This window comes from Dendrobates tinctorius, unplaced genomic scaffold, assembly GCF_039654945.1.
Source record: "Dendrobates tinctorius isolate UK_male_01 unplaced genomic scaffold, ASM3965494v1 ptg000179l, whole genome shotgun sequence".
Lineage (NCBI taxonomy): Eukaryota > Metazoa > Chordata > Amphibia > Anura > Dendrobatidae > Dendrobates > Dendrobates tinctorius.
The window spans coordinates 3,790,760-3,813,811 of NW_027361846.1; the positions used below are offsets into that span (position 1 = coordinate 3,790,760).

The following is a 23,052-nucleotide window of genomic DNA, read 5'->3' on the forward strand; positions in this document are numbered from 1 at the left end:
TATTATTATTATGTTATTTGGTTGCTGGCAGTGACTTTACAGGAGGTATATATATGTATGTGTTTTCTGTTTGCAGGGATACAGCATGTGGGGGCCATTATATTTTTGCAGGGCTATGTGGGGGCCATTACACTGTGTGGAAGGTTGTGTTGGGGAAATTATCTTGTTTGGAGGTATGACAACATTGCCTTTACTCTTAATTATGCCACACATAATATTCAGGAGACCCAAGGACATCAGCTATTGTTCATATGAGACTGAACTTTGACTCTTATTGTAGGTCAAATTGATGTCTATTGATTTGTTGAATGCCTGTTACTTATTGTATCAGCCCGACAATTTATTCATCGAAATAACCTTAAAGGACAAAGGTGCAGGTTAATTGAACAATCGATGTTTGTTAATATGTTGATTACCCATTTTATCAGGCCATGCAGCTTGTTGTTCTGCAAGCATTACAGGACAAAATATGCATGCAAATGGAACACTAGAACAATGAGAGATGACCTCCTCCTACCTTCCCCAAAACCTATGGATAATGGCCTGAAGGACCGCTGTGGGTATAAAAAGGATTTATCGCCTTCCACAGAGAGACTCTAGAGAACAACAGCCAGGCACCATGGCTCCAAACAGGGGAATACAGATTTGATCCACTGCCCATCACTGAACCCACGGAAATGTTTGGAGAACCCAGGTTGAGACAATCAGGTCACCTGGCCACATACCTACAATTAACTCCGTCAGCTTCCTAAACTTGCTGCTCCCCCTCTCTGTGGGTGATACTGGATAGTGGTAGTCGGCCCTGGAAGCCCCAAAAGTCACAGATGATCTATTTCCCGATGAGTCAGAGGAAGGGTGAGACTCTCATTTGCACCATCTTATGTACTTGCTGGGACTGTTCTATATGTTATTGACCATTGTGATCCAATAAAATTATTACCATACCGTGTTACCTCCCGCCCTGTGTTGTCTGAATAGTGTTCTGCCCACAGGAAAGGAGTGCAAATGTTCAGTGGGATGAGCCCGGGTCCATGCAGTCTTTCTAAAAACAGCCAGACCAGCGGACGAGAGCACCTACTAACCCTGTGTCTCCACATTAGGGCTGAGGGGGGGGGTAATACACTGTAAGAAGGGCTATGTGGGGGCCATAAGACTGTTTAAAGGAATACAGTATGTGGGGGCATTATACTGTGTGGAGGTTTGTGTTGGTGAAATTATACTGTTTGATGAGTTATGTGGGGGGCATTATACTGTAAGGAGTGCTACGTGGGGGCCATTATACTGTTTTGAGGACTCTGTGGGGGCCATCGCATTGTGTGGAGGGTTGTGTTAGGGTCTCGGTGGGGGTATGATACTTTTCAGGGGCGCTGTAAGCTCATCATACTTTGCGCCTTGACGGTGCTGTGAAGGAATTCACTGTGGGCAATCTTACTGTGTATAGGGGGCACTTTTGTTGGCCTCATACTTCATGGTGGGGGTAATGAGAGGGGTATCTTGCGACGTGGGAACACCAAGAGGCTACAATAGGAGAAAAATCACTCTAAGACCCCCTCGATTATTATTATTTTTGCGGGGAGGGGGAGGAGCAATTAGGACTTCAGCTATGGAGTCCCATGATTTCTATGCACGCCCCTGCCGGTACCTGAAACACGGGTCCTGATATCAGGGCGCACACAGCCTCTGCAAACTCCCTGCGCTGAGTGTAGGTTCCGCAGGGGTCAAAGCTCCGGGGCCCCACGTCCGGACAGTCTGCAGAACCCTTGAATTTATTGGCAAAGTCGGGGGGGCTGCTCTCAATGTCTCCCTCGGGCGTGGTGAAATCATCGTTCTGGTTCCAGTTGTATGTTCCACACAGACCCCGAACCTTTATATAGGGAGAGAGCGATCATTATAGACAGCAGAGTGGGGGAGGCAATGACAGGACAGGAGCAAGAAGAGAAGCGGTGGATGATGGCGACACCAGGATGGAGACATCACTGATCTGCAAGTGGTGGAAAATGGAGACAACATGAGCACAAGGATTCTCCAGTCCAAAAATCCTGGCACCTCCAGCCTCAGCTGCTGTCACATTCTCTACAGTCACCTTCTCTGCAGTCACCTTCTCTACAGTCTCTGCAGTCACCTTCTCTGCTGCCGTCTTTGATGTTGTCACCCTCCCCACAGTCACCTTCTCTGCTGCCATCTCTGATGTTGTCACCCTCCCCGCAGTCACCTTCTCTACTGCCATCTCTGATGCTGTCACCCTCCCCGCAGTCACCTTCTCTGATGTTGTCACCCTCCCTGCTGTCACCTTCTCTGTTGCCATCTCTGATGTAGTCACCCTCCCCGCAGTCACCTGCTCTGCTGCCAATATCTGATGCTGTCACCCTCCCTGCAGTCACCTTCTCTGCTGCCATCTCTGATGCTGTCACCCTCCCCGCAGTCACCTGCTCTGCTGCCATCTTTGATGCTGTCACCCTCCCCGCAGTCACCTTCTCTGCTGCCATCTTTGATGTTGTCACCCTCCCGCAGTCACCTTCTCTGCTGATATCTCTGATGTTGTCACCCTCCCTGCAGTCAACTTCTCTGCTGACATCTTTGATGCTGTCATCCTCCCCGCAGTCACCTTCTCTGCTGCCATCTTTGATGTTGTCACCCTCCCCACAGTCACCTTCTCTGCTGCCATCTTTGATGTTGTCACCCTCCCCGCAGTCACCTGCTCTGCTGCCATCTTTGATGTTGTCACCCTCCCCTGTTATGAGATCATTTTCTGCTCCACCAGCTGGGAGTTCTCCTTCCGTTCTCCCTCTGGTGGTGACAGGAGGTGGTGAGGTTAGTTTAATTGGTAATGGTCTGCCACCTGACGAGGAGGATAATGATTGGATCTCTGGAGTATCAGACTGGATATAAGACAGCCGACGCCCTATCCTGTTGCTGGTGATTCAGTCTGCTTCTCAGGTCCTGGACTTCAGCTCTGCTCCATTCTTCTCAAGTTAAGTTTGTTTTTTGCTAATGTTCACACTTGCTCTTGTTGGTCAGCTCAGTTTTTGTGTGGTCAGCCAGCCCGGCTAGGCTGTGCTGAATCTCCACTCTTATTTATCTGTATTTGCCAATTTGCCTTTTATTAGATTGGCCTCTTTTTTGCTCTGTCTCAGAATATTTCAGAGTGCTGATATAGTGGGAGAAGTCTAGTGACTTCAGTGTTGATTTTGTTATCAGAAGTGTTGGACATTATTTTGGGTAGGGTTTTTTGGCAGATTGCAGACAGTATCTTTCCTTTACTGTCCTTTCAAGTGAGTTTGGCCCCATCGTTTGCTCAGCCTATTTTTCTGCCTTTGTGTTTCATCTTGCTTCACCGTCAATACATGTGGGGGGCTGTCTTTCCTTTGGGGTCTGCTCTGGGGGAGTTAGTTTTCCCTTTTCGTACTTTAGGCTTATTTAGTTCTCCGGTTGTGACGAGGCGTCCAGGACCATCGTAGGCACGCTCTACGACTGCTGCTAGTTGTGTGTTAAGATCAGGGGATCTGCAATCTGCATAGCTCCCAACCTCTCTGGTTTTCTGAGACTTAGCGTGTGTTGTTTTTCTCCTCAGTGACCCATTCATAACACTCCCCGCAGTCACCTTCTCTGCTGCCATCTTTGATGTTGTCACCCTCCCCGCAGTCACCTTCTCTGCTGATATCTCTGATGTTGTTACTCTACCTGCAGTCACCTTCTCTGATGCCATCTTTGATGTTTCACCCTCCCCGCAGTCACCTCCACTGCCATCTTTGATGCAGTCACCCTCCCCGCAGTCACTTTCTCTGCAGCCATCTCTGATATTGTCACCCTCCCCGCGGTCACCTTCTCTGCTGCGATCTATGATGCAAGTCACCCTCCCCGCAGTCACATTCTCTGCTGCCATCTTTGATGCAGTCACCCTCCCCGCGGTCACCTTCTCTGCTGCCATCATTGATGCAAGTCAACCTCCCCGCAGTCACCTTCTCTGCTGCCATCTTTGATGCTGTCACCCTCCCTGCTGTCACCTTCTCTGCTGCCATCTTTGATGTTGTCACCCTCCCCGCAGTCACCTGCTCTGCTGCCATCTCTGATGTTGTCACCCTCCCCGCAGTCACCTTCTCCGCTGCTATCTCTGATGCTGTCACCCTCCCCGTAGTCACCTTCTCTGCTGCCATCTTTGATGCTGTCACCCTCCCTGCTGTCACCTTCTTCGCCAACACCCTCCTTATAACCTACAAGCGTCACCTTATGGGAAAATGTTGGCTGCAGATTAATGTAAACCGATGGAAACTCCATGTTCCAGATGACGTGAGCCCCAAATGTCTGTAGGAGGAGGAGGGAGGACGAGACACGTCTGATGGAGACATCAGGGCTGAGAAACGGCAGCGCCACCACGTGTCCTCCCACTGCGGGGTAAACTGTGGGGAGAGGATGAGAGTTAGACCCAGGGCACACAGAGAATGGGTGCTACACCTTGGACACAAGGAGGATGGGAGTTACACCCAGGACACACAGAGGACAGGTTACACCCAGGACACACAGAGGACAGGAGTTACACCCAGGACACACAGAGGATGGGAGTTACACCCAGGACACACAGAGGACGGGAGTTACACCCAGGACACACAGAGGACAGGTTACACCCAGGACACACAGAGGACAGGTTACACCCAGGACACACAGAGGACAGGTTACACCCACGACACACAGACGACGTGGGTCACACCCAGGACACACAGAGGATGGGGGCTACACCCGAGACACAAAGAGGATGGGGGTCACACCTGGGATACACAGAGGACTGGAGTTACACCCAGGACACACAGAGGACAGGTTACACCCAGGACACACAAAGGACGGGAGTTACACCCAGGACACATAGAGGACAGGTTACACCCAGGACACATAGAGGACAGGTTACACCCAGGACACACAGAGGAAGGGAGTTACACCCAGGACACACAGAGGATGGGAGTTACACCCAGGACACACAGAGGACGGGAGTTACACCCAGCACACACAGAGGACGGGAGTTACACCCAGGACACACAGAGGACGGGAGTTACACCCAGGACACACAGAGGACGGGAGTTACACCCAGGACACACAGAGGACGGGAGTTACACCCAGGACACACAGAGGACAGGTTACACCCAGGACACACAGAGGACAGGTTACACCCAGGACACACAGAGGACAGGTTACACCCAGGACACACAGGCGACAGGTTACACCCAGGACACACAGAGGATGGGGGCTACACCCAAGACACAAAGAGGATGGGGGTCACACCTGGGATACACAAAGGACGGGAGTTACACCCAGGACACACAGAGGACAGGTTACACCCAGGACACACAGATGACGTGGGTCACACCCAGGACACACAGAGGATGGGGGCTACACCCGAGACAGAAAGAGGATGGGGGTTACACCTGGGATACACAGAGGACAGGGGTTACTCCCAGGGCGCACAGAGGACGAAGTTTACACCCGGTACGCATAGAGGATGGTGGTTAACACCGGGGCACAGAGAGCATGGGGTTTACACCCGAGACACACAGAGGACGGAGATTACATCTGGGGCACATAGATGACATGGTCTATATCCGGGACACACAGAACAGGGTTTTAACACAGGACAAGTGTTACACATTCACAAAGGGCACAGATGATGAAGTGCATACGCCATGATGCCCATTTGCACCAAGGGATACCTGATGTTCGGAGTTTGACTGATGTCTTGTGGACAGTTATGGTGACGGCTCGGAGACAACCAACAGACCCCCGACTGCCGCACTCCTCGTTCTCTATGGAGATGAGCAACTTTCCATCCACATAATCCTACAGGATAAGAGTGGGAAGCGGAAAAACATGAGAAGACACATATGACCGGACACCTGCACAACCAGACAAATATGAGAGACCTAACCTGAACCAAGACATATTCACACGAGCCATGAAAGGAAAACCTCCTGCGATCGAATGTCACATAGTGCTGACCTCCCACCACTGAGCACTCTGCTGCACACTGGTCCTGAGTGCACCGCCAACGTCCACCGCCACACGTGCTGTAGTGAGGAAGTCAAGAAGATCAGCACAGACCTGACCAGCGTTGAGTCTGGAGATGTTTAGTGTGGACGGCAGAGAGGGCTCACCATTGGTTACACCTCTGCTTGATGACCTCCCCCGCGGAATATCGCTGTCTGCGGTGGTAACACGGACATTTCTCCTCCGGGACACAATGCCCATCCTCCAAGTACAGGCCTGACGGACACTCACAGCCACTGACACACTCGTCCCGGCACTGACCATCCTCATAGCTGCCTACCGAGGCGCAGCTGGCCGGACAGGCGGACACACAGTCTGAGTACTGCTTACCCATCAGACATCGCTTTTCTGGAGGAGAGACCACCGAAAAATCCAGTGGGGGCATTATCCCACCGCAATCACTGATACTCAAAAAGCATCACAGGAATAAAGCATTTACCACCATCCGGACATAATACTAATGCCCTGCAGGACATCGCAGTCCCAGGATAATGGCGGGGTAGCACAGGGTAGATGCTGATGTACTGCATGATATAAGCCAGGATAAAGGAGGGGGGATATGAATATATATACAGCTCTGGCAAAAATGAAGAGACCACTTTCAAATGTTCAGTTTCTCTGATTTTTCTCTTTATATTTTTGAGTAAAAGGTAAATTGTTCTTTTATTCTAGAAACTTCTGAAGACATGTCTCTGAATATCCAAGCAATACATTTTGTATTTATTTTCTGAATGGGAGAAATGTTCAAAATAACAAAAAAACAACAGTGCTTTCAGACCTCAAATAATGCTAAAAAAAACAAGTCCATAATCATTTAGAAACAACAATACTAATGTTTTACTTCAGGAAGAGTTCAGAAATCAATATTCTGTGGAATAACCATGATTATTAATCCCAGCTTTCATGCGTCTTGGCTGCTTTCCTCCAGTCTCTCACACTGATTCTGGCACAAAAATTTAAGCAGTTCTTCTTTGTTTGATGACTTGGGTCCATCCATCATCCTCTTGATGACATTCCGGAGGTTTTCAATGGGGTTCAGGCTTGGAGAATGGGCTGCCCATGAGAGGGTTTTGATGTGGTGGTCTCTTATTTTCTTCGCCAGAGCTGTGTATGTGCATATATATATATATATATATATATATATATATATATACACAAATGTAAATATTAGATAATGATAACACAAGTAATCACAAAATGCAGATTATAAATGAAGGTCTTTATTATTAAGAGGAAAAGAAATCCAAACCTACAGGCAATGAGTCTTTTGCAATGCTCTGGAGGAATTTTGGCCACTCGTCTTTGCAGAATTGTTGTAATTCAGCCCTATTGGAGGTTTTTGAGCATGAATCGCTTTTTTAAGGTCATGTCACAGCATCTCAATCGGATTAAAGTCGAGACTTTGACTAGGCCACTCCAAAGTCTTAAAATTGTTGTTCTTAAGCAATTCAAACATGGACTTGGCTCGAGTATGTCCGGCTAAGGCCCCGTCTAGTCCGGCATCGCTGCCCGGTTTGCTGTCTGCCTATTGGTCCTTCGCCGATGTATTTGACAAGAAGGAGGCAGAGACTTTGCTGCCCCACAGGCCATATGACTGCCCTATCGACTTAATTCCCGGATCTACACCCCCTAGAGGCCAAATTTACCCTCTGTCCCCTGCTGAGACTCAAGCTATGTCAGACTACATCCTGGAGAATATGGCCAGGGGGTTCATTAAGAAATCATCCCCTCCTCCTGAGGCCGGCTTTTTCTTCGTTAAGAAGAAGGATGGGTCGCTGTCTTAAACGTTTCCGCCCCACCGTTCCCGTCCTGCATCCCCCGGATTTGAACAAGCAGTTCTTCCTAGAGGTGGACGCATCCTCGTAAGGGCTGGAGCTGTGCTCACTCAGAAGTCCTCCTTGGGTCGCCGCGTGTCCTGCGGTTTCTACTCTAAGGCCTTCTCCACTCCTGAGCATAACTACTCCATCGGGGACCGGGAGTTACTCGCCATTAAGATGGCTTTGGAGGAGTAGCGATATCTGCTGTGAGGTGCAGTCTATCCAGTGGTCATCTACACGGACCATAAGAACCTGGCATATCGGCATATCTCCAGTTCGCCCAGAGACTTAATCCACACCAAGTTAGGTGATCCTTGCTTTTTGTCCGCTTTAACTTTCTTTTACATTTCAGGTCCAGTGACAAGAATGTCAGAGTCGATGCCCTCTCTCGCTCTTTTCTGTCCGAGGATCTAGTGGATGATCCGCAATTTATCCTTGAACCTTCCTAGATGGTCAGTCAGTCTGTCGCAAATTTCCGAAAAGGAGCGAGTTTTGTCTTGGGGCCAGTCGTCCAAGGTGGACGGACACTTGGTACAAAGGAAGACTCTACAGTTACCCGTACCATCTGGTCTATGGCAGCACATAGCCATCGACTTAGTTACAGATTTGCCAGTATCTGAGCGTTGCACCATCATCTGGGTAGTCGTGGATCGCTTCTCCAAAATGGCGCACTTCACCCGGTTGTCTGCTCTTCCGTCTGCTCCTGAACTGGCTGACAGCTTCATAAAACATATTTTCCACCTGCATGGATTTCCTCATCACATTAAGTCCGATCGAGGTTCGCAGTTCACTTCCAGATTCTGGCGAGCTCTCTGTAAATATCTGGATATTGCCTTGGATTTCTCATCTGCCTATCACCCCCAGTTCAATGGGCAAGTGGAGCGTGTCAACCAGGTCCTGGGCAATAACCTGTGACACTTTGTCAATGCCCACCATAATGATTGGGTGAAATTACTTCCCTGGGCTGACTTCTCGTACAACAATCACAATGGTGAAGCCTCAAGAGAATCTCCATTCTACATTGTGTTCGGTTGGCAATCTGAGGTTCCCCTCCTGGTGACAGTTCCTTCTGATGTCCCTGAGGCAGATGTCCTCTCCAAGGATTTTGTGAAGTTGTGGGAGGACACCAAAGCCACTTTAGAAGCATCCTCCGCCCGTATGAAGAGACATGCAGACAAAAGGCGTCTGGATCCTCCGTGTGTCTGCCCTGTTGACAAGGTATGTCCAGCTGAAGGTTCCTTCTTACAAGTTGGGTCCTCGGTTTATCAGGCCTTTCGAAGTGTTGAAGCGGATCAACGAGGTCTCCTATAAATTGAAACTGCCTCCTTCTTTACGGATTCCGAATTCCTTCCATGTGTCTCTGCTGAAGCCGGTCATCCTGAGTTCCTTCTTCAAGGATCCCAGTACCACGTCCATGCCAACTGTCTCGGATGATATTTTTGAAGGGGAGAATATCTTGGCCATGAAGAGATCCTGGGAGCTGAAGGAGAACATTCACGCTCCGATTCTCCTCCAGAAATTCCTCGATGGCCTGAAAAGGAGGGGGTGTAAAGGGGGGTACTGTTAGCACCACGCCGGATCCCTGCTCTGACAGTTCTCTCACCCGCGCCTCGGTCGGTTCCTCTCCCTCATTCTCCATATGCTCCCAGCAGCACTTCCAGTTGAGCTTCCAGCAGTGTCCTTAGGGCACGCACACGCTCCTGCCCTCTTAAAGGGCCAGCGCATGCACTTTCTATTTCCTCCCCAGCCAATGGTTGAGAGGCATTATGTACATTTTGCTTCCCCTCCACTGGGGAGGTGCCTGAGCAACCTTCCTGTTTTGCAGTCTAAGTTGTGTAAGGTTGCATACCAGTCCCTGCTGCACTCTGGTGCAAAAATGTGGCGCCCGAGGCTCAGTCGCCACAGAGGTACTGCACCTTCCCCTAAGGTGTAGTTCCCCACCACTCAGGTAAGGTGGAAACTCCTTGCCACGCTCCAACAACTGCACCCCACACACAGGATAGTTCAGCAGGACCACATTGCGGCCTCAAGCTTAGTGGGTAGCAGAGCAACTTTCGTGGGTCCTTGCTTTGTAACACGAGATGTGCTGAGAGGTGGGTGGAGTTGAGAACCATATAAAAGATGGGGAAGGTTTAGAATTACAGGGTAGTCTGACAGAAGGTCAGCCGGAGGTTAGTCTTACAGGAGGTCAGAGGAGTGAGGACAGTCAGTCAGGAGAGTCTGAGGACGGGTCCAGGAAAGAAGGAGTGCTGCAGCTGCCTCAGTGATCTGAGCCAGCTGGCACTGGAAAGAGAAGAGAAGAAGAAAGATGTAGAACTGCAACCTAAGCTTCCATAGAGAGAAAGACAAGTACGGAACGAGGGAGAAGTGAGAACAGAGAGGAGTTGTGGGTTGGAAGAGGAACCCTGCCTATAGGTTCTCAGCGCAAGGCCGGGGCCCGGTCCCCGAGGTTGTATGGACACTTATGGTTCTGCAGCAGACACCGGTGGAGTAGTTGGCTGTAAATGCATTACTCCCATGTAAGACTTGGGGCACAACAGCATCTGTATAGAGAGCCGGGACTCAGGATAAAGGGAGTCCCCAAAGTAGGCTACAGCTGTCTGCTGTACAAGGAGAGTTCAAGGAACATCTAACAGGAGGAACTCCAGAGTACCACAGTGCTGGATTACTTCACACTTAAGGCGCATTGGCGGAGTCGTTCAGGAAAAGTACATGTTGGCGGAGTGTTGGCAGGGAGAGTCATATCTTGCCCAGAGGTTGGCTGAGTCTCTTTCCCGGAGAACATAGTACTGAGGCAGGCACCTGTGTGCACTACGAACTGTGAGTAAAGCTTTGAAACTGCAAGCCCTGGTGCCCTCCATTCATTTGCACACTAACATCTTCAGCACCGCTACATTTGGGCATCGGCATCCACACTGCCCGTGCCTCTCCGCTAATCTCTCATCTACACTGCCCTGGGACTACAGCTCCACCTGTGGGGAGCTACACCATCTTTGCTGCACCCTACCATCAGTCCCTGTGGATCTGCATGCAGCGTTGGCTTACCATCTTATTTGCCAAACACCACAGATGGCGTCACGAACTATCCATATAAACTATATCACAAATTCCACCATTGATTTGGGCGCCCAGGGCCACGGACCGGGTCACCGCTGCTGTGACACATCCCCCCGGACACCGGCCCGGTACCGAGTACCCCACTGCCCTGGGAGGGCGACCCACATGCACTTGCTATTTCCTCCCCAGCCAATGGTTGAGAGGCATTACGTACATTTTGCTTCCCCTCCACTGGGGAGGTGTCTGAGCAACCTTCCTGTTTTGCAGACTAAGTTGTGTAAGGGTGCATACCAGTCCCTGCTGCACTCTGGTGCAAATCCTGGATTCTGCACTCTGGTGCAAATCCTGCCTGCTGCACTCTGATACAAACACTGCCTGGTACAAAATCTGTCTGCTGCACTCTGATGCGAACTCTGTCTGATACATTCTAAAACAATCTCTGCCAGCTGTTCCCTCCAGTCTGTACTCTGGGTTCAGGAGCTGCACGTATGTTGGTCTGTCCTAGAGTGGCACCTGGCATTCATCGGGAGCCAAGTCTAACCTCACCATCAGAGGCTCTAGTGAACAGTCAGGTGTTCGCTTAGTCACGCCCCTCCAGGCTCTCCACGTTCCGTGGCACTGTGGTTCTGCAAACCACGTCTGTGACATGATGAGACATGCACAGCAGATTTCAGACAATACTATGTCCAACCTCACCAACTTGACCTTGGGAAGAAGAAAACCAGTGTGGATATATGACCCCAACAGCAAACAGAAACTAGAGGAGCGGTGTCAGTTCAATGGACTGAATGGGATTTAATCCAGAAACTATGGAATGTGGAGGAAGCCATGCGCGGACCCAGTGGATACCAGTTGTTACTCTTCAATTACATGTGGCGTTTATTTTCGCAAGGAGGACATGGAATATGCTCTGAGGAAATTGGATGATGAAATGTTTTGTGCCAAAAATGTGAGACTTCTTACATTCCTGACTGTGCTTAAAGACATGTTGTGGACTGCTCCCATAAGTGGAGAAGGATGATCAGAATCCTATCACGTCTGGCTAATTAAGATGGGGGGAGCAATGTGAAGAAACCAGATTATATCTTAATTACTCAGACGACTATGTTTAGCAAACCAAGAATAATGGACTTTTTATATGTAAGTTAGCTTTTGGATTTAAGTGTTGATTTCTGGTTGGTCAAGAAAACAGACTTTTGCTTGTGTAAGCCTGGAACATTGACTTGTAAGCTGATATTTGATATAACATAGTGTGCTCTCATCCTTGATTTCTGCAAAACCCCCAATGGACGAGAGTCAGGACTGCAGCTCCATCACGAGGGACATGGATCTATCATTCTACAGGAAACAACCTAGGGGTTTTCGGCTCCAGTTGGAAGGATACAGATCTGCTCCATTGACCGTCGCTGAACCATGGATACGTTTGGAGAAAGCCAGGATTGGGACCCGCTGGTCGCCTGGCTCCATAGAGATGTTTGAAGAAGCCAGGCGATGACTCTCGTGTCAACTGGCTTTGGACCTTGTATGGACTCAATGGACTGTCATCTTCCTACGCTTGTTGTTACCTCCTCTCTGTGTGTGTACCACAGGTGGAGTAGCCGAACCTGGGAGCTCTGAAGTAACATCTGCCATTATCCCGGCAGGTCAGCGGAAGGGTGAGACTCTGTAATGTGCACCATCTTGGGTACTGTGCTGGGACTGTTCCATGTGTTATCTGCCCGTTTTGTGGTTCAATAAAGCATCGCCGCACTGTTCTACCCTCGCCTTACGTTGTCTGAGTAACGTTATGCCCACGTTACCGGGAGAGCGGGTGCTAGGTGGGACGATCCCTGGTCCATGCGGTTACAGCTAGCAGACTTGGGTGCCCATCGACCCCCTGTTTCTCCACATATGGTAAAACCAAAGTAGGCGGGGGCTAGAAAGTCCAGCAAGACACTGATTTAAACACACATCCAATTTAGTCGAAAATTTGTTAGCAAAGAAAACTGTTTGCTTGTTGCCATGGCCGAGCCAATCCCCTGATTTAGACCCTGTAGAGCACCTTTGGGATGAGTTGGGGCCTGGAGCTATAGCAATAAAGATGAATTGTTTGCAGATTTGTTAATGAAATGGAGAAAGATCCCTCAGGATGTCTTGTACCCGAGTGGCTCCAATGCCTCATCGGCGGGTGCGGTAATTAAAGCAAGAGGTTCTGCTACACAATACTAAGTTATGGCACTGTAATAATGAATCACTCTCTATGTTGTGATCAATAAATAGAAGATGCAGAACTTTTGGCCGTCAGTTTTCTTTCATTAAATGACTTATTCTAAAGTATCATGGTTACAATTAACGTCTTGTATGTTGACAACTTCATGCACTTTCAATTCACCACCAGGAAAATGGCATCACAGCAACCAGACAGAAGGAATCACACTATAAAAATACAACATTTTTGGTTGCCATTATACACTCACTGGCCACTTTATTAGGTACACCATGCTAGTAAGGGGTTGGACCCCCTTTTGCCTTCAGAACTGCCTCAATTCTTCGTGGCAGAGATTCAACAAGGTGCTGGAAGCATTCCTCAGAGATTTTGGACCATATTGACATGATGGCATCACACAGTTGGCGCAGATTTGTCGGCTGCACATCCCTGATGCGAATCTCCCGTTCCACCACATCCCAAAGATGCTCTATTGGATTGAGATCTGGTGACTGAGGAGGCCATTTGAGTACAGTAAACTCATTGTCATGTTCAAGAAACCAATCTGAGATGATTCGAGCTTTATGACATGGCGCATTATCCTGCTGAAAGTAGCCATCAGATGTTGGGTACATTGTGGTCATAAAGGGATGGACATGGTCAGCAACAATACTCAGGTAGGCTGTGGCGTTGCAACGATGCTCAATTGGTACCAAGGGGCCCAAAGAGTGCCCAGAAAAAATTCCCCACACCATGACACCACCACCACCAGCCTGAACCGTTGATACAAGGCAGGATGGATCCATGCTTTCATGTTGTTTATGCCAAATTCTGACCCTACCATCCGAATGTCGCAGCAGAAATCGAGACTCATCAGACCAGGCAACGTTTTTCCAATCTTCTACTGTCCAATTTCGATGAGCTTGTGCAAATTGTAGCCTCAGTTTCCTGTTCTTAGCTGAGAGGAGTGGTACCCAGTGTGGTCTTCTGCTGCTGTAGCCCATCTGCCTCAAAGTTCGACGCACTGTGCGTTCAGAGATGCTCTTCTGCCTACCTTGGTTGTAACGGGTGGCAATTTGAGTCACTGTTGCCTTTCTATCAGCTCGAACCAGTCTGCCCATTCTCCTCTGACCTCTGGCATCAACAAGGCATTTCCGGCCACAGAACTGCCGCTCACTGGATTTTTTTTCTTTTTCGGACCATTCTCTGTAAACCCTAGAGATGGTTGTGCGTGAAAATCCCAGTAGATCAGCAGTTTCTGAAATACTCAGACCAGCCCTTCTGGCACCAACAATCATGCCACGTTCAAAGGCACTCAAATCACCTTTCTTCCCCATACTGATGCTCGGTTTGAACTGCAGGAGATTGTCTTGACCATGTCTACATGCCTAAATGCACTGAGTTGCCGCCATGTGATTGGCTGATTAGAAATTAAGTCTTAACACACAGTTGGACAGGTGTACCTAATAAAGTGGCCAGTGAGTGTATATATATATATACAGTATATATCTATGTATATAAAATATATGTGTGTATCACCAACCAATCACGAAGCATTTTTCATTTGTCCATAGCTGTTTAAAAGAAGCTGAGCTGTGATTGGTTGCTATGCGCAACAGTTTTCCTTGCAATCAATCACTAAGCATCTTTCATTTCATCAGAGCTGTTTAAAAGAAACTGAGCTATGATTGGTTGCTATGAGCAACAGTTTTCCCACACCACGACAACACCTAAACAGACACTGACACGGTGGGAGAAATCTAGCATCCCCGGGAACATAAGATCCCAGCCATTGTCTTCCCCCCAGAAAGGAGCAGAGAGCACATGACAGAAATGAATCACCCCCTCCCGTGCCCATATACCATCACACATCCTCCATCCCATGGCCACATTTTCCATCTTAAAGGTATCCCCGGTATGGAAGTTAGGGCAAATCCCTCAGCGCTCTGATTCTGACCCCAGGCTGACCGGATGATGTGGGATATTAGTGGTAGTAGTCCAGTGGCTCTGGCTGACGGGATGATGTGGGATATTAGTGGTAGTAGTCCAGTGGCTCTGGCTGACGGGATGATGTGGGATATTAGGGGTAGTAGTCCGGTGGCTGTGGCTGACGGGATGATGTGGGATATTAGGGGTAGTAGTCCGGTGGCTGTGGCTGACGGGATGATGTGGGATATTAGTGGTAGTAGTCCAGTGGCTCTGGCTGACGGGATGATGTGGGATATTAGGGGTAGTAGTCCGGTGGCTGTGGCTGACGGGATGATGTGGGATATTAGTGGTAGTAGTCTGGTGGCTCTGGCTGACGGGATGATGTGGGATATTAGGGGTAGTAGTCCGGTGGCTCTGGCTGACGGGATGATGTGGGATATTAGGGGTAGTAGTCCGGTAGCTCTGGCTGACGGGATGATGTGGGATATTAGGGGTAGTAGTCCGGTAGCTCTGGCTGATGGGATGATGTGGGATATTAGGGGTAGTAGTCTGGTGGCTCTGGCTGATGGGATGATGTGGGATATTAGCGGTAGTAGTCTGGTGGCTCTGGCTGATGGGATGATGTGGGATATTAGGGGTAGTAGTCCGGTGGCTCTGGTTGACGGGATGATGTGGGATATTAGGGGTAGTAGTCCGGTGGCTCTGGCTGACGGGATGATGTGGGATATTAGGGGTAGTAGTCCGGTAGCTCTGGCTGACGGGATGATGTGGGATATTAGGGGTAGTAGTCCGGTAGCTCTGGCTGATGGGATGATGTGGGATATTAGGAGTAGTAGTCTGGTGGCTCTGGCTGATGGGATGATGTGGGATATTAGGGGTAGTAGTCCGGTGGCTCTGGCTGACGGGATGATGTGGGATATTAGGGGTAGTAGTCCGGTGGCTCTGGCTGATGGGATGATGTGGGATATTAGGGGTAGTAGTCCGGTGGCTCTGGCTGACGGGATGATGTGGGATATTAGGGGTAGTAGTCCGGTAGCTCTGGCTGACGGGATGATGTGGGATATTAGGAGTAGTAGTCTGGTGGCTCTGGCTGATGGGATGATGTGGGATATTAGGGGTAGTAGTCCGGTGGCTCTGGCTGACGGGATGATGTGGGATATTAGGGGTAGTAGTCCGGTGGCTCTGGCTGACGGGATGATGTGAGATATTAGGGGTAGTAGTCTGGTGGCTCTGGCTGATGGGATGATGTGGGATATTAGGGGTAGTAGTCCGGTGGCTCTGGCTGACGGGATGATGTGGGATATTAGGGGTAGTAGTCCGGTAGCTCTGGCTGACGGGATGATGTGGGATATTAGGGGTAGTAGTCCGGAGGCTCTGGCTGACGGGATGATGTGGGATATTAGGGGTAGTAGTCCGGTGGCTCTTGCTGATGGGATGATGTGGGATATTAGTGGTAGTAGTCCGGTGGCTCTGGCTGATGGGATGATGTGGGATATTAGGGGTAGTAGTCCGGAGGCTCTGGCTGACGGGATGATGTGGGATATTAGTGGTAGTAGTCCGGTGGCTCTGGCTGATGGGATGATGTGGGATATTAGTGGTAGTAGTCTGGTGGCTCTGGCTGATGGGATGATGTGGGATATTAGGGGTAGTAGTCTGGTGGCTCTGGCTGATGGGATGATGTGGGATATTAGTGGTAGTAGTCTGGTGGCTCTGGCTGACGGGATGATGTGGGATATTAGTGGTAGTAGTCCGGTAGCTCTGGCTGACGGGATGATGTGGGACATTAGGAGTAGTAGTCCGGTAGCTCTGGCTGATGGGATGATGTGAGATATTAGTGGTAGTAGTCCGGTGGCTCTGGCTGATGGGATGATGTGGGATATTAGGGGTAGTAGTCCGGTAGCTCTGGCTGATGGGATGATGTGAGATATTAGCGGTAGTAGTCTGGTGGCTCTGGCTGATGGGATGATGTGGGATATTAGGGGTAGTAGTCCGGTGACTCTGGTTGACGGGATGATGTGGGATATTAGGGGTAGTAGTCCGGTGGCTCTGGTTGACGGGATGATGTGGGATATTAGGGGTAGTAGTCCGGTGGCTCTGGCTGACGGGATGATGTGGGATATTAGTGGTAGTAGTCCGGTGGCTCTGGCTGACGGGATGATGTGGGATATTAGTGGTAGTAGTCCGGTAGCTCTGGCTGATGGGATGATGTTGGATAATAGGGGTAGTAGTCCGGTGGCTCTGGTTGACGGGATGATGTGGGATATTAGGGGTAGTAGTCCGGTGGCTCTGGCTGATGGGATGATGTGAGATATTAGTGGTAGTAGTCTGGTGGCTCTGGCTGATGGGATGATGTGGGATATTAGGGGTAGTAGTCCGGTGGCTCTGGCTGATGGGATGATGTGGGATATTAGGGGTAGTAGTCCGGTAGCTCTGGCTGATGGGATGATGTGAGATATTAGCGGTAGTAGTCTGGTGGCTCTGGCTGATGGGATGATGTGGGATATTAGGGGTAGTAGTCCGGTGGCTCTGGCTGACGGGATGATGTGGGATATTAGGGGTAGTAGTCCGGTAGCTCTGGCTGATGGGATGATGTGGGATATTAGGGGTAGTAGTCCGGTGGCTCTGGTTGACGGGATGATGTGGGATATTAGGGGTAGTAGTCCGGTGGCTCTGGCTGACGGGATGATGTGGGATATTAGGGGTAGTAGTCCGGTAGCTCTGGCTGACGGGATGATGTGGGATATTAGGGGTAGTAGTCCGGTAGCTCTGGCTGATGGGATGATGTGGGATATTAGGGGTAGTAGTCTGGTGGCTCTGGCTGATGGGATGATGTGGGATATTAGCGGTAGTAGTCTGGTGGCTCTGGCTGATGGGATGATGTGGGATATTAGGGGTAGTAGTCCGGTCGCTCTGGTTGACGGGATGATGTGGGATATTAGGGGTAGTAGTCCGGTGGCTCTGGCTGACGGGATGATGTGGGATATTAGGGGTAGTAGTCCGGTAGCTCTGGCTGACGGGATGATGTGGGATATTAGGGGTAGTAGTCCGGTAGCTCTGGCTGATGGGATGATGTGGGATATTAGGGGTAGTAGTCTGGTGGCTCTGGCTGATGGGATGATGTGGGATATTAGGGGTAGTAGTCCGGTGGCTCTGGCTGACGGGATGATGTGGGATATTAGGGGTAGTAGTCCGGTAGCTCTGGCTGACGGGATGATGTGGGATATTAGGAGTAGTAGTCCGGTAGCTCTGGCTGACGGGATGATGTGGGATATTAGGGGTAGTAGTCCGGAGGCTCTGGCTGACGGGATGATGTGGGATATTAGGGGTAGTAGTCCGGTGGCTCTTGCTGATGGGATGATGTGGGATATTAGTGGTAGTAGTCCGGTGGCTCTGGCTGATGGGATGATGTGGGATATTAGTGGTAGTAGTCTGGTGGCTCTGGCTGATGGGATGATGTGGGATATTAGGGGTAGTAGTCTGGTGGCTCTGGCTGATGGGATGATGTGGGATATTAGGTGTAGTAGTCTGGTGGCTCTGGCTGATGGGATGATGTGGGATATTAGTGGTAGTAGTCCGGTTGCTCTGGCTGACGGGATGATGTGGGATATTAGGGGTAGTAGTCCGGTAGCTCTGGCTGACGGGATGATGTGGGATATTAGGGGTAGTAGTTCGGTGGCTATGGCTGACGGGATGATGTGGGATATTAGGGGTAGTAGTCCGGTAGCTCTGGCTGATGGGATGATGTGGGATATTAGGGGTAGTAGTCCGGTAGCTCTGGCTGACGGGATGATGTGGGATATTAGGGGTAGTAGTTCGGTGGCTCTGGCTGATGGGATGATGTGGGATATTAGGGGTAGTAGTCCGGTTGCTCTGGCTGATGGGATGATGTGGGATATTAGGGGTAGTAGTCCGGTAGCTCTGGCTGAAGGGATGATGTGGGATATTAGTGGTAGTAGTCCGGTAGCTCTGGCTGATGGGGTGATGTGGGATATTAGGGGTAGTAGTCCGGTAGCTCTGGCTGAAGGGATGATGTGGGATATTAGGGGTAGTAGTCCGGTAGCTCTGGCTGAAGGGATGATGTGGGATATTAGGGGTAGTAGTCCGGTAGCTCTGGCTGAAGGGGTGATGTGGGATATTAGTGGTAGTAGTCCGGTGGCTCTGGCTGACGGGATGATGTGGGATATTAGGGGTAGTAGTCTGGTGGCTCTGGCTGACGGGATGATGTGGGATATTAGGGGTAGTAGTCCGGTAGCTCTGGCTGAAGGGATGATGAGGGATATTAGTGGTAGTAGTCCGGTAGCTCTGGCTGAAGGGGTGATGTGGGATATTAGGGGTAGTAGTCCGGTAGCTCTGGCTGAAGGGGTGATGTGGGATATTAGTGGTAGTAGTCCGGTGGCTCTGGCTGACGGGATGATGTGGGATATTAGCGGTAGTAGTCCGGTGGCTCTGGCTGACGGGATGATGTGGGATATTAGGGGTAGTAGTCTGGTAGCTCTGGCTGACGGGATGATGTGGGATATTAGTGGTAGTAGTCCGGTGGCTCTGGCTGATGGGATGATGTGGGATATTAGGGGTAGTAGTCCGGTGGCTCTGGCTGACGGGATGATGTGGGATATTAGGGGTAGTAGTCCGGTGGCTCTGGCTGACGGGATGATGTGGGATATTAGCGGTAGTAGTCTGGTGGCTCTGGCTGACGGGATGATGTGGGATATTAGTGGTAGTAGTCCGGTGGCTCTGGCTGACGGGATGATGTGGGATATTAGTGGTAGTAGTCCGGTGGCTCTGGCTGACGGGATGATGTGGGATATTAGTGGTAGTAGTCCGGTAGCTCTGGCTGAACGGGGGATGTGGGATATTAGTGGTAGTAGTCCGGTGGCTCTGGCTGACGGGATGATGTGGGATATTAGGGGTAGTTGTCCGGTGGCTCTGGCTGAAGGGATGATGTGGGATATTAGGGGTAGTAGTCCGGTAGCTCTGGCTGATGGGATGATGTGGGATATTAGGGGTAGTAGTCCGGTAGCTCTGGCTGATGGGATGATGTGGGATATTAGTGGTAGTAGTCCGGTAGCTCTGGCTGATGGGATGATGTGGGATATTAGGGGTAGTAGTCCGGTAGCTCTGGCTGAAGGGATGATGTGGGATATTAGTGGTAGTAGTCCGGTAGCTCTGGCTGACGGGATGATGTGGGATATTAGGGGTAGTAGTCTGGTGGCTCTGGCTGACGGGATGATGTGGGATATTAGTGGTAGTAGTCCGGTAGCTCTGGCTGAAGGGATGATGTGGGATATTAGTGGTAGTAGTCCGGTAGCTCTGGCTGACGGGATGATGTGGGATATTAGGGGTAGTAGTCTGGTGGCTCTGGCTGACGGGATGATGTGGGATATTAGTGGTAGTAGTCCGGTAGCTCTGGCTGAAGGGGTGATGTGGGATATTAGTGGTAGTAGTCCGGTAGCTCTGGCTGAAGGGATGATGTGGGATATTAGTGGTAGTAGTCCGGTAGCTCTGGCTGAAGGGGTGATGTGGGATATTAGTGGTAGTAGTCCGGTAGCTCTGGCTGACGGGATGATGTGGGATATTAGGGGTAGTAGTCTGGTGGCTCTGGCTGACGGGATGATGTGGGATATTAGTGGTAGTAGTCCGGTAGCTCTGGCTGAAGGGATGATGTGGGATATTAGGGGTAGTAGTCTGGTAGCTCTGGCTGAAGGGATGATGTGGGATATTAGGGGTAGTAGTCCGGTAGCTCTGGCTGAAGGGATGATGTGGGATATTAGGGGTAGTAGTCTGGTGGCTCTGGCTGACGGGATGATGTGGGATATTAGTGGTAGTAGTCCGGTAGCTCTGGCTGAAGGGATGATGTGGGATATTAGGGGTAGTAGTCCGGTAGCTCTGGCTGAAGGGATGATGTGGGATATTAGGGGTAGTAGTCTGGTAGCTCTGGCTGACGGGATGATGTGGGATATTAGTGGTAGTAGTCCGGTAGCTCTGGCTGAAGGGATGATGTGGGATATTAGGGGTAGTAGTCTGGTAGCTCTGGCTGAAGGGATGATGTGGGATATTAGGGGTAGTAGTCCGGTAGCTCTGGCTGAAGGGATGATGTGGGATATTAGTGGTAGTAGTCTGGTGGCTCTGGCTGACGGGATGATGTGGGATATTAGTGGTAGTAGTCCGGTAGCTCTGGCTGAAGGGATGATGTGGGATATTAGGGGTAGTAGTCTGGTAGCTCTGGCTGAAGGGGTGATGTGGGATATTAGGGGTAGTAGTCCGGTAGCTCTGGCTGAAGGGATGATGTGGGATATTAGTGGTAGTAGTCCGGTAGCTCTGGCTGAAGGGGTGATGTGGGATATTAGTGGTAGTAGTCCGGTAGCTCTGGCTGAAGGGATGATGTGGGATATTAGTGGTAGTAGTCCGGTAGCTCTGGCTGAAGGGATGATGTGGGATATTAGGGGTAGTAGTCCGGTAGCTCTGGCTGATGGGATGATGTGGGATATTAGTGGTAGTAGTCCGGTAGCTCTGGCTGATGGGATGATGTGGGATATTAGGGGTAGTAGTCCGGTAGCTCTGGCTGAAGGGATGATGTGGGATATTAGTGGTAGTAGTCCGGTAGCTCTGGCTGAAGGGATGATGTGGGATATTAGGGGTAGTTGTCCGGTGGCTCTGGCTGAAGGGATGATGTGGGATATTAGTGGTAGTAGTCCGGTAGCTCTGGCTGATGGGATGATGTGGGATATTAGTGGTAGTAGTCCGGTAGCTCTGGCTGATGGGATGATGTGGGATATTAGGGGTAGTAGTCCGGTAGCTCTGGCTGAAGGGATGATGTGGGATATTAGTGGTAGTAGTCCGGTAGCTCTGGCTGAAGGGATGATGTGGGATATTAGGGGTAGTTGTCCGGTGGCTCTGGCTGAAGGGATGATGTGGGATATTAGGGGTAGTAGTCCGGTAGCTCTGGCTGATGGGATGATGTGGGATATTAGTGGTAGTAGTCCGGTAGCTCTGGCTGAAGGGATGATGTGGGATATTAGTGGTAGTAGTCCGGTAGCTCTGGCTGACGGGATGATGTGGGATATTAGGGGTAGTAGTCTGGTGGCTCTGGCTGACGGGATGATGTGGGATATTAGTGGTAGTAGTCCGGTAGCTCTGGCTGAAGGGATGATGTGGGATATTAGGGGTAGTAGTCCGGTAGCTCTGGCTGAAGGGGTGATGTGGGATATTAGTGGTAGTAGTCCGGTAGCTCTGGCTGAAGGGGTGATGTGGGATATTAGGGGTAGTTGTCCGGTGGCTCTGGCTGAAGGGATGATGTGGGATATTAGGGGTAGTAGTCCGGTAGCTCTGGCTGATGGGATGATGTGGGATATTAGTGGTAGTAGTCCGGTAGCTCTGGCTGAAGGGATGATGTGGGATATTAGGGGTAGTTGTCCGGTGGCTCTGGCTGAAGGGATGATGTGGGATATTAGGGGTAGTAGTCCGGTAGCTCTGGCTGAAGGGATAATGTGGGATATTAGTGGTAGTAGTCCGGTAGCTCTGGCTGATGGGATGATGTGGGATATTAGGGGTAGTTGTCCGGTAGCTCTGGCTGATGGGATGATGTGGGATATTAGGGGTAGTAGTCCGGTAGCTCTGGCTGAAGGGATGATGTGGGATATTAGTGGTAGTAGTCCGGTAGCTCTGGCTGACGGGATGATGTGGGATATTAGGGGTAGTAGTCTGGTGGCTCTGGCTGACGGGATGATGTGGGATATTAGTGGTAGTAGTCCGGTAGCTCTGGCTGAAGGGATGATGTGGGATATTAGGGGTAGTAGTCCGGTAGCTCTGGCTGAAGGGGTGATGTGGGATATTAGTGGTAGTAGTCCGGTAGCTCTGGCTGACGGGATGATGTGGGATATTAGGGGTAGTAGTCTGGTGGCTCTGGCTGACGGGATGATGTGGGATATTAGGGGTAGTAGTCCGGTAGCTCTGGCTGAAGGGATGATGTGGGATATTAGTGGTAGTAGTCCGGTGGCTCTGGCTGACGGGATGATGTGGGATATTAGGGGTAGT

General features: G+C 50.3%; 1 protein-coding gene across 1 annotated transcript in view; it reads right to left on the bottom strand.

Annotated features, from left to right (window-relative positions):
- Positions 1-23,052, bottom strand: part of LOC141054879 (SCO-spondin-like) — a 463,576-nt gene that overhangs the window by 396,749 nt on the left and 43,775 nt on the right. The window contains exons 13-17 of the mRNA XM_073551763.1: positions 6,138-6,378; positions 5,912-6,050; positions 5,697-5,823; positions 4,225-4,397; positions 1,643-1,864 (exon numbers count right to left, since the gene is read on the bottom strand). Of these exons, the coding sequence (XP_073407864.1) occupies positions 1,643-1,864; positions 4,225-4,397; positions 5,697-5,823; positions 5,912-6,050; positions 6,138-6,378 (902 nt within the window). The remainder of the gene's footprint in view (positions 1-1,642; positions 1,865-4,224; positions 4,398-5,696; positions 5,824-5,911; positions 6,051-6,137; positions 6,379-23,052) is intronic.